General features: G+C 36.3%; 1 protein-coding gene across 1 annotated transcript in view; it reads right to left on the reverse strand.

The window, feature by feature from the left end:
• The window catches only part of IPO5 (importin 5), a 33,789-nt gene extending 23,228 nt beyond the window's left edge, over nt 1-10,561 (reverse strand). Inside the window, exons 1-7 of the mRNA XM_024739974.1 lie at nt 10,485-10,561; nt 7,860-8,052; nt 6,183-6,285; nt 4,698-4,794; nt 4,375-4,479; nt 1,939-2,061; nt 1,732-1,852 (exon numbers count right to left, since the gene is read on the reverse strand). Coding sequence (XP_024595742.1) covers nt 1,732-1,852; nt 1,939-2,061; nt 4,375-4,479; nt 4,698-4,794; nt 6,183-6,285; nt 7,860-8,043 — 733 coding nt within the window. The 5' untranslated portion in view covers nt 8,044-8,052; nt 10,485-10,561. The remainder of the gene's footprint in view (nt 1-1,731; nt 1,853-1,938; nt 2,062-4,374; nt 4,480-4,697; nt 4,795-6,182; nt 6,286-7,859; nt 8,053-10,484) is intronic.
• Nucleotides 10,562-11,419: the final 858 nt, after the last annotated feature.

Raw genomic sequence — 11,419 nt, forward strand, 5'->3', positions numbered from 1 at the left:
AAAAGTCAGATATTCCAAATCCTGTTACATCCTCTTCCTCCCTCACCAGAAGCAAGCACCATAATAAAATCAATGTTTCTCATTACCAAACTGTTTTTACACTTGAACTATATAGTTTCCTCTATGTATAACATATAGTACTAGTCCAAGATTTTACTTTTATATAATAAATGGTATCACTATATATATATCCTTTGGCAATTTGCTTTTTTCTCAGCACACATGGATTTCATTTGCATTACTTCATAGCATTTCATTATATAAACACACTATCCTGTTGGTGGACATTTTAGTTGTTCCTAATTTTTTTCCTATTACAAAATTTGCTTTGATGAGATTCTTATACATATCTCCTTGACAAGTGTGAGTTCAGGGCATGAAATTGTTACAAGTATCTTTAATATTACTAAAACCCACTGAACTGCTCTCCATAGTGGCGGCACAGACTTGATTCCTATGGGAAGGTCAAAGGAGGCCTGTCTGTATATTGTGCAAGGTGTGAAATGCTCCTGTTAGTTCTCTCTGCTCCACACCCTTCATCAACACTTGATATTGTCAAACTTTCTGACAGTTGGTATTTGACAGTTAATTACATCTGTATTTATGGAGACTGAGCAGTGTTTAATAGCTATTTCAGATTCCTCTACTGCGAACTGTTACTATGCATTTCATTTTAAGAAAGACTATGGAAAGTTATAAAATACTTGTTATAAAGGGGGTTTGAGGGCTGACTAGGTTGAGCATAACTACTCTAACTCACCCAAGCTTACTTCACTTTCTGATTGGGGCAGATGTCCTTAAAATAATGGAATCCAGTAAGTTCCCAGCTTCTATTTTCTGGACACCAAAACTTTGTTGATGTGTGTGCAAAGAACTACTTTCTCTCAGTCTGTGGCTTATCTTTTAATTTCACTCATGAGGTATTTGGATGGTCAAAAAATTGTTTTAGTACAAATTTAGTAATGTTTGCATCTATGGTTTCTGACTCAGTCTTAAAAAAAAAATCACTTTCTACTATTAAAAGCTTTACTTATAAAATGGATCTATTATTTCACGTTTAATCAACCGAGAACTGGGTTTCATAAAATATTTGAAGTTGGGATATGTTTTTCCCATAGAAATAACCAGTTGTGCCAACGACCTTTGATGAATTACCTTTTTAAGTCCATTCTGTCTCCATGTGAGTGGATCTGCTCCTGGACCCTTTCGTTCTATCCAACTCATCTATTACCTGCACCATCAACAAACTCTAAATCGTCATAGCTGACAGGCAAGATCTGTACTTTATTCATCAAAATTGTCTTGGCTACTCCAGGCCCTATGTTCTTCCACACAAATTTTAGAATCAATCTTATCATGACCAACTCTATTGGGATTCTGGCTAAAATTGTATTGAATTTTTAGGTTAATTTGAGGAGGACTAATATTTGCTTCTGCTATTAGTCTTTCAATGCGTCATCCAATTTTCCCCATAGAGGTCCTGTACATCTTTCGATCTACTTCCAGGTATTATAAGTCATGCCTGCTATTCTGAGGTTTCAGGGTGCTGTAGCACGGCCATCATGTTGGGTCCATGCAGTTAAGAATGTACAAGTGCATTTCCCCAGAATCACCCGAGTTTGAAAGGACATTCCTTCTACCAACAGAATCTGTAGACTTGCACAACTCTCAGCAAACTTATCCAACCATTTTGCCACCGTAACACCAACTACTTAAAGACTTTTGACTTACTAGTCTGTGCAACAATATTGGTATGTTTTCTTAACATAGCAGCTGCAGTCTCAGAGAGGGTCACAATTACTTCAAGGGCAAGCTGGCGTTGCATATTATTGAGGCTGGTGTCTCCACACAACTACAAAAAAAGACATACTTGTATACATTTAGTAGTTTATTCACGGAAAATAAGAAACGGAACATTTACCTAAGTATTTAATTTACCTTCAGACTTAGCTGTAAAGTTGCTTCCAAATGAGGACGTAAATACTTTGGAACAGTGTCCGCAATCTCAACAAGGGATTTTAGGACCGAATCATCATTCTGGTAGCATGAGTCATTTACAGCCTAGAAAAGGTGAAATAAATAAGGTCTGTGTTCAAGAGTCACTTTATGATGCCTCATTGGCCAGAACATCAAGAGGCAGACAACAAAGAAATACTAGTATTCTTTTTCACTGAGTAATAACTTAGCAATCAACATTATGCAGATATTCTACCTACAACCACATATATATTTTCCTTTTGCCTAATGTTAACTAGAAACACATAAAGATTTAAACCTAAGTAAAAATTAAAACCAGTGCAACTATAATAACCACAACACTTAAGACTGGCAAAGAATTTTTTCATGACCAGAAGGAATCCCTTTTTCTCTGTCCTTCCAATACCCACACATATAGTAAATACTAGATTCTATGATACATTTAAAGTGTCCAATATCACCCGATTTATTTCTCTTTGATGTCAAGTTTGGTCACTGTGGAATTTAAGTATGCATTTTGTATCTACCTTTGCTTATTTCAGAGTCACAACTCCTAAAAGTTCTGGCTAACATTTTACCTTATTCTAAATTCAGAGGAAGAAAAATCTGAAATTAGACTTAAATAGTGTGTAACTCAAGACTTGTAGATAAGGGACTTCCCTGGTGGCGCAGTGGTTAAGAATCCACCTGCCAATGCAAGGGACGTGGGTTTGAGCCCTGGTCTGGGATGATCCCACATGCCGCAAAGTAACTAAGCCCGTGAGCCACAACTACTGAGCCTGTGTGCCTAGAGCCCGTGCTCTGCAACAAGAGAAGCCACCACAATGAGAAGCCCACACACCACAACGAAGAGTAGCCCCTGCTCGCTGCAACTAGAGAAAGCCCGCATGCAGCAACGAAGACCCAAGGCAGCCAAAAATAAATAAAATTTAAAAAAAAGACTTGTAGATAATCAACTACTAAAACAATAGAATGTTTCATCAGTTAATGTTTTGTCATTGACCTAAACTATCTTTTCAGCTTACTAGCACGGGGAAAAAAGTTTCTACTAAGTTCTGGTAATAACTCTATCACATATGAACCTTTAGTTTTAGCTCCCCTAAATCCTCTCTAACCTGGTCCTCAGCAGGGGCACTATTCCTCTCAGGAGGTGCTTCTTGGTTGTCACAGATTGAGGAAATGCAAAGGCCAGGGGTACTATATGTCCTACAGCTGTGACACAAATGCTTACGAAGAACTCAACTGACTTTCTTATCATGCATCTTGCATGACTATGCCAGACACTTACATAAATGAAAAACTCATTTATAATGATCTGAACCTAGAACCTAACTCACAAATTATTTTTTGCCTGGTTTTAATGTACCATGATGTCCCCACCCCCCGAAAAATGTAAATACTGTATAAATTGAGAAGGAATACATATTTTGTTTTGTCCAGAACTTCACCATTTCTGGAAATCACCAGTTCAAATCACCAACAGTAACAGAAATCATGATGTTCGAACCGCCGATGATACCTCTGTATCAGTCCACATTTTTTGCTACTGCATTTGTATAGATCACTTAGAAATCACCCAGTCTACTATGTCTTTGTTGCGGTCAGGCCCTAGCATTTATATGTGGAAAAGCATGCCATTTTATTAGACATTACTTTCTATTTTTTTCTTTGTATCCACTTAAGGCCATACATTGATATTTTAAAAACTTGTATGTGTACATGAATTGTTACTATGCATTTCATTTTAAGAAAGACTATGGAAAGTTATAAAATACTTGTTATAAAGGGGGTTTGAGGGCTGACTAGGTTGAGCATAACTACTCTAACTCACCCAAGCTTACTTCACTTTCTGATTGAGGCAGATGTCCTTAAAATAATGGAATCCAATAATGTCAACTAACCATAAACTACTTACTTTATAAGACAAACTGTTACAAGCCCTGTATTTAACAGTAAGGACTGCAGTCCAATTGGGGTTTCAATTGTGCATGATTTCACCACTTACCAACACTGAGACCTTGGGCAAGTTTCTTACCCTCTCCTCCTTAGTTTCTCCTTATGTAAAACTGGGCATTACATTTCATAGGTTATTTCGTTGTTCTAATGGAAATAACCTATGTGATTACATATTCAATAATAAACATAAATTGCTCATATCATTTGCCTTATAGAAAAAATCTGAAACTAAGAGACCAAAGGTCTATCAAAGACAAAAGATATTAACTCAATGGGGACAGAGATTTGCGTGTTTTGTTCACTGCTGTATCCCCAGCTGGCACATAGTAGGCAACAAATATTTATTGAATAAATGAATGCATTACAGAACTCTGATGAGAATGTAAGCAACAGAAAACCACTAAGGATATAATTATCACCTATTCTAAACTGTTTTCTTACCTGTAAGAATCCGGGTAACAAGTCTGCAAAATGTTTGAAAAGGGCAACATTATGTTCGTTTGCAAGTATAAATGCAGCGGTAGCTCTAGCAGATAATGTCCTGATCTAAAATGAAGAGAGTAAAAATGCCAAACATGAGAAATTCTTAATAGATGCAAGTTCAAGTTTTCTTACTCAAGATGAAAATTTTCTTTATCAGTAAAACTAGTAGTTATATGTTAAAGTATAAAAGCAAAGACGATCTCCAAACACATAGATTTCTTTCACAAGTTAGGTGCTATATTAAATTAGGTATTAATATTAACGGAATTGAAATTATTTACCGATGGATGTTCCTGATCTTGCATACACTGAACTAACATCCGTTTGATGACGTCTAAATAGTGCTGCTGTTGATTTCCAAAAATTCCAGGAAAGTTCCTGAAAAAATGATCCAAGGTATCCTTTAAAAACCACATTATAGGGGCTTCCCTGGTGGCGCAGTGGTTAAGAATCCACCTGCCAGTGCAGGGGACATGGGTTCGAGCCCTGGTCCGGGAAGATCCCACATGCCGCGGAGCAACTAAGCCTGTGCGCCACAACTACTGAGCCTGTGCTCTAGAGCCTGCGAGCCACAACTACTGAAGCCCGCTTGCCTAGAGCCTATGCTCCGCAACAAGAGAAGCCACGGCAATGAGAAGCCCGCGCACCGCAACAAAGAGTAGCCCCCGCTCGCCACAACTAGAGAAAGTTCGTGCTCAGCAATGAAGACCAAACGCAGCCAAAAATAAAATAAATTTATTAAAAAAAAAAACTACATTATACATCTAATTACGTGTCTAACTGACTTAAAAGTTTACATTAATCCTTAAGGCTGGACTTCATCTACCCATTTTGCAAGCAATCCTATTTTGGGGTCAGGTGAACAGAAAACAAACACAGTGAAATCAATCGGACTGGGAGTAGAAGCGACCCAGGTGCACACCCATCCCAGCTCTCTGCTTTATCCTTATCACTCTGTCTCAGGGGGAAGCTGACCTGAAGTGCAGGATGGGACAAGAGCAAGCACAAGGGTTCAGGTGGTAACTGTAATGACCATGCTCACAATCAACTCTCAGCCTTGGTGATCCAGGCAGTCCAAGTTCTGCTCTATTTTAAATGTGGTAAATAATTAAACTAAATACTTTTACTTAATTCTCCAATTTGGACTACTGATATAAAGATACACTTGACAACTAAAATAGAAAATGGTGTAATATCTAGTCTTAAGGTAGATCTCTAAAAAAATGTATATGATCTTGATAAGTTATAAATTCAACTGTATATTTTAAATGCAGAACTGTACAGTAGGCCAAACTTTTAAAAATGCAGTTAATCATTTAATTCTAAACTTAGATCATTTACTTATAAATGAGGTTATTAAAATATGTTTTTCTAAAGCTTGGTCATAGAAGACCCAGAAGACAGTGGGGATTCACCAGCATTTTCTTTCTCTTCTTCCAGATGCCATTATTAAAGTGGCTTTCTAAAAGCTACAGCTGGTACTGTGTCAATCTCCTAAGGAAGAAACCGTCCCAGAAATTTTTTCAGAATCAGAAAAGACAAAGGAAAGAAATAAAATTGCAGAGAATCCCCGTATACAAAAAAGGATCATAATGGAAAATGAAAAGCTTTGTTCTTTTCAATTTTGCTTCCAACACAAATACAAAGCTTATCTAAAGGCATTATTTAAGGCTAAAAAGTTAAGCTAGACTAAAATAATCAATTAAAATGTGCTTTGGGCACTCATAACATTAAATTTCCCCCCCAAATTAGATCAATGTGTATACCAGAAAATATGAAGGGCAGCTTCCCGCAGTCCCACATTTTGAGAGCTGACTGAATCGAAAAGGAACTTCAGACCTTCAGGCCATTGGTTGTTGCCATCCTCATCTAAAAGGAAAGAAATCCAGGCATAACCTGTGTAAATCAAAACTTCAAAATATCAAGAGTGAATCCTTTCATTTCGTAAGGCTCATTCAAAATATGTGGCTGTAGAAAATGTCACCCGTTCTATGTTTTTACAAAAATTCCAATAAAATCAAGTCCTTCCACCATAAACTGGCATTATAATCTAGTAAAAGCAATTGTGTGCATCTGGGTTACATAAGCACAGACTATCAGCAGTGGTTATTTCTCAGGAGTGGGATCTGGAGAAAAGGAAGCACACTTTGACTACTGGACTGGTTGAATCTTTCATACGTACTATTTGTTATTAAAGAGTTTAAAAAGCAGGCAAAGCCAATATTTGGTAACAAGTCTTAAAACCAAAATATTTATTACTTGCAAACTGGAGGATGGGAATGGGAATCCCAGAGCTGTGCTCGCGCTGTGCAGTTTTAAGCACTAGAGGATGTTATCAATGTGTTTATGTTTTAACAAGATTTTAAAATACAGACTTTTGTGATACTTTGTGATAAAAATGAACACCACAAAAATCTACTGTACCAGTTAAGAGACTCACTGGTTTTATTGTCACAAAGAACTTCAGAGTTATAGAAAATACAGATGAGCTACGCATTAAAAAAAAAAAAAATTTCGCCCCCACTTGCTGAACTTCTGAAGTGAGTAGCGTGCTGACAAAAACATTTATGGAGAGAGCACTTTGAAACATTCTGGAAATGCTTCCATTATTAAGTGATTTTGAGTTAGAAATGATGTAATCTAGAAAAATTCCTATCTGCACACTTAAAAAACTTGAAAATAGAACTTCCCTAGTTAAAAAAAATTCAAGTTTCTGTGGGTTTAGAACTTACTTAATATATAAAAACGTAACGTTTCCTATTAGTTTTTAAGAATTTGTTGTATCAGTAAGTTGAATTGAACATCTGCATTACTAGTAGTGGAGATTAAAAAGTCGTGTCATAATTTACTAAGCACAACTAGCAAAATTCTCCCAGTTAGCCTTATCTCAGTGAGGTACTCTTTTCAACCTTAAAAAATGCCGCCTAAATGAACCAAGTTTAAAATCACATGTATGAATCTGTCAAAAAAAATAACACAGCATATCCAATTATATCATTAATGTTTTTAGTGAGACCAAAAAGAGTCTGGCTGCAGATAAAATGCATTTTTAGGTGTTTTCATTTAGCTTATCCTCTAAAAATATTTCTGGGTATTTAATAATGAACTATAGTAGTATAATAAGCATATGTGCTTAATTCATAAACACAACTTGAACAGCAAAAAACCACCTGGAGGGCTTCCCTGGTGGCGCGGTGGTTGGGAGTCCGCCTGTCAATGCAGGGGACACGGGTTTGTGCCCCGGTCTGGGAAGATCCCACATGCCGCGGAGCGGCTGGGCCCGTGAGCCATGGCCGCTGAGCCTGCGCGTCCGGAGCCTGTGCTCCGCAACGGGAGAGGCCACAACAGTGAGAGGCCCGCATACCGCAAAAAAAAAAAAAAAAAAAAGATATATGTACTCATTTTCTTCAATAACATAATGATAAACGTATTTGCACACATACCTATCAAATTCCTGGCCAGCTCTGCAGCAATATCACAAATTTTTTTCCTCATGCTAGACTGTGTTTCCATTTGAATAATCATTAGTAGCTCACTCTTGATGGCAGTCTGAACATCAGTGGGGAGAGTTGGATAGACTTCATCAAATGCAGAGGACAAAAGACGTCTTAGGAGAACGGCAGCCATTTGTCTAGCCTATAAATAGGTAACACTGTTAATAACTTGGTGTCTTACTGGAGAAAAAATTTCCAACAAGCTACATTCACTCTGCCATCGATGTACTTTACTATTCTAGTTTTACAATTCATTTCAAAAGCATTTTGTTAGAGTTTTAAAACAAATAATAGGTAAAATACATAAAAATCTTTCTAATCACATCAGTCTACTGTACAGAAAATGCCACACAAAAGCTGTTTGTTTATAGCTGAGGAAAAGCCTTGAACATATTAGATCTTGAATAGGAACACATATCTCAGCAATGATAAACCTGTCTTTAATTCTTATTTTAAATATTTTCTTTGGAGAAAAACAAATCTTAATATAAATCACAAACCCTATAAAATGCTCTTTTCTTACTTCCCTATCTGGCTCTCATTCTAGCGAATAAAGTACCTTTCCTACTTAATCTTATGCTCCCAGCCTGGCCAATCTTACTGTATCTTCGCCCTTTCATTAGCCTCTTAGATAAAGCGCTATCAAATCCATTTATCTGGGACTTCCCTGGTGGTGCAGTGGTTAAGACTCCTGCCAATGCAGGGGACACGTGTTCGAGCCCTGGTCCAGGAAGATCCCACATGCCGCGGACCAACGAAGCCCGTGTGCCACAACTACTGAGCCTGTGAGCCACAACTACTGAAGTCCGTGTACCTAGAGCCTGTGCTCCACAACAAGAGAAGCCACTGCAATAAGCCCACGGACCACAACGAAGAGTAGCTCCCGCTCGCCACAACTAGAGAAAGCCCGTGCACAGCAACGAAGACCCAACTCAGCCAAAAATAAATTAATTTAAAAAATCCATTTATCTTTATACTTCATCCATGCAAACAAACATCACAAGTTCCCCATATCTAAAAAGCCCTAATATCAATGTGTATATTCTTATCCCATTTTCAGATTTGTAAAATGTATTTCAATTTGGCACTTTCTGTATAATATTCATTCAGAGTATCAAAAGAAAAGCTGAGACAAATGCCATTCTAAAATTTTATCATAAAAAGTCAATAAACCATTGAAAATATTAAACCCGATTTTTCATGTTCTTTTTTTCTGGACTGCGGGTACTCATTATCACTATAATTACTTTGAGACTATGACCAACAACAACAAAAAGAATTAAACCATACAAATAAAATTTGCCATTTTTTCCCCTCCATTTACTTCTCACTGAGAAATCTTATTTGAATCACTTCTGGCTGATAGCAAACTTTCTAAAAATTTTAATTTATGCTTTACAAAGGATTCAGAGAGGTTAAACAGTGGTTAAGATTGGTGCAATTCTTCTCACACATACACTGAATCATGAAGATGCTGAGGCTAGTTCATAATCATCTAATTCCTAAGTCAAAGCAGGATCTAAATAGGGTTCAAAACAGGCTTTTAGAAATAAAATTCAATAATTTTCACAATATTCTTGGCTTTAAAACTTGTTTTGCAGCTAACCTGCATCAATCTTCAAGAATTAAAATAGCCAACTATTTTAGAGATTTAAGTTACTTCTATTTTTATCCTCATATTTGACATTTATTTTGAATTAAAGAAAAACAGTATGTTACAAAGGTGAAGAAGTGCCTTTTGTCACCTGTTTTAAAAAAAAACTAGGGCACTTTATTATAGTGTTTTCTAGGTGTTATCAGAAAACACTAAATTGCCAGTTTAAACTGACTAAAAGAAGGCAGGTGTAACATTATATAGGATTTAGTGTGACTTCATTTCCATCATATGTTAATATAAGCATTTTACATATAGTGTGACTGTTAGCAATGAAGTCTCACTTTACAAATTCTAATGCAATGTTTCGTAGGTGGAGTAAGTTTTCTACACTTGGGTATTTTGATGCCTTTTCCATAAGAGAGGATTTTCAATTAACTATATACAAGGATATTACTTTTGAGAAAAAGCAGCTAAATGCAGAGAAGCAGTAACAGACTATAAATTTGAATTTAGTACAGTAATTTGCTGAAAACCATCATTTTTAAAGGATTCTAACAAAGTGTGTCTTTGTCCTTACACATCTGTAGCACGTTTTCTTCACCACCCAGAAATAGCTATAAGCATAAAAGTTTTAAAGACAAAAAGTATTTTTTCATTTGGCAATACATTAAAACACTGAATGAATTCAATTTCCTCCTCTAGAATGAATTGTTCCAAGGAAGAAAAATTTTTATAGCTACCAAAAAAATAACTTACATTTAATAATTTTTATGTAATCATCTTATATGGAAAAAAAGAAATTCTCATTTTTAATACAGAGTATTTCAAAAAAATTGTAACTCCAAAGTAGCTTTTAGCAAAGAATTAAGTTCAGAGTTCTGGTATGCAGTAAACAGCAGTTCTCATTACCCACTCTGACGACTATCTAATACCCGACTGTTTGTAAGAAAGTTACATTCAAAGAATTGAAGTAGTACCTCCTCAGCAGCTGTTGTATTTCTGATAGCTTGTAAAAGGAATGTGATCTTCGACTGGCCTGGGATATTCTCATAGGTTTCCTACATGAAAAAGAAAAACAGTAAAGGTTAGAATATCATGTTAGAAAATGTCCTGAGTACACCATTAATAGAACTGAAAGGAAGAGCAGGAAAGATCCATGCATGAGGAGTCAAACAACCTAGGTATGGTGTGAAAGTTTTCTCCTGTGAAAAGAACATACTTCAGACAAGTCAGGAAAGACGATGCTGAAGAAGGTACTTATCAAGTTCCTTTCCACCTTTGTCTCTTAACTAGATTTTTCTAATGTATGTGCACATTTTCTTACCTTAGGCTCCTCTGTGATTAACAAAACTCAAGGCCTAAGAGAACCAAAAACTTGACCAGCGTTGAGCTACCATGCTGTGAAGTGCTCACTCAATATCCTCTTACATCATGGAAACTGCTTATCTTGTCAACATTTTTTAGACCAAATGATGTAGAATTGGTTCAAGTTACTATTTAACAACCACCAGAGAAATACCCTAAGATGAAGCAAGTCAGAGAAAGGGCAAATATTCAACTTCTTTATGCTACATTTTCTTTCAAGCAAAGATTATACCGAAACCATATTATATACGTAAACAAATGAATATTGTCAGGAGAAAGTTGGCCAGGAAACTTAATATCATTTCAATAAATCTAGACATCTAGGTTTTGTGACTCAGGACACTTCTTTCCTTCTCCAATAATAACGTAAAATGAGAGCAAATTGTTTAATAGTAAAAAAAAAATTGACGGCAATTAAAAGGTAGATAGGGCGGATACAAAAATAAGCCCAAAGTATATGATGTCTACAAAAGTAAACTCAAGTGTAGATTCATGTGCATGCATACAATTTCTAATGTCAGTCTTTTAAGGTGGAAAAGTAATCATT

The sequence above is a fragment of the Neophocaena asiaeorientalis genome, unplaced genomic scaffold, assembly GCF_003031525.2.
Source record: "Neophocaena asiaeorientalis asiaeorientalis breed wild unplaced genomic scaffold, Neophocaena_asiaeorientalis_V1.1 scaffold9, whole genome shotgun sequence".
NCBI classification, from domain to species: Eukaryota; Metazoa; Chordata; class Mammalia; order Artiodactyla; family Phocoenidae; genus Neophocaena; species Neophocaena asiaeorientalis.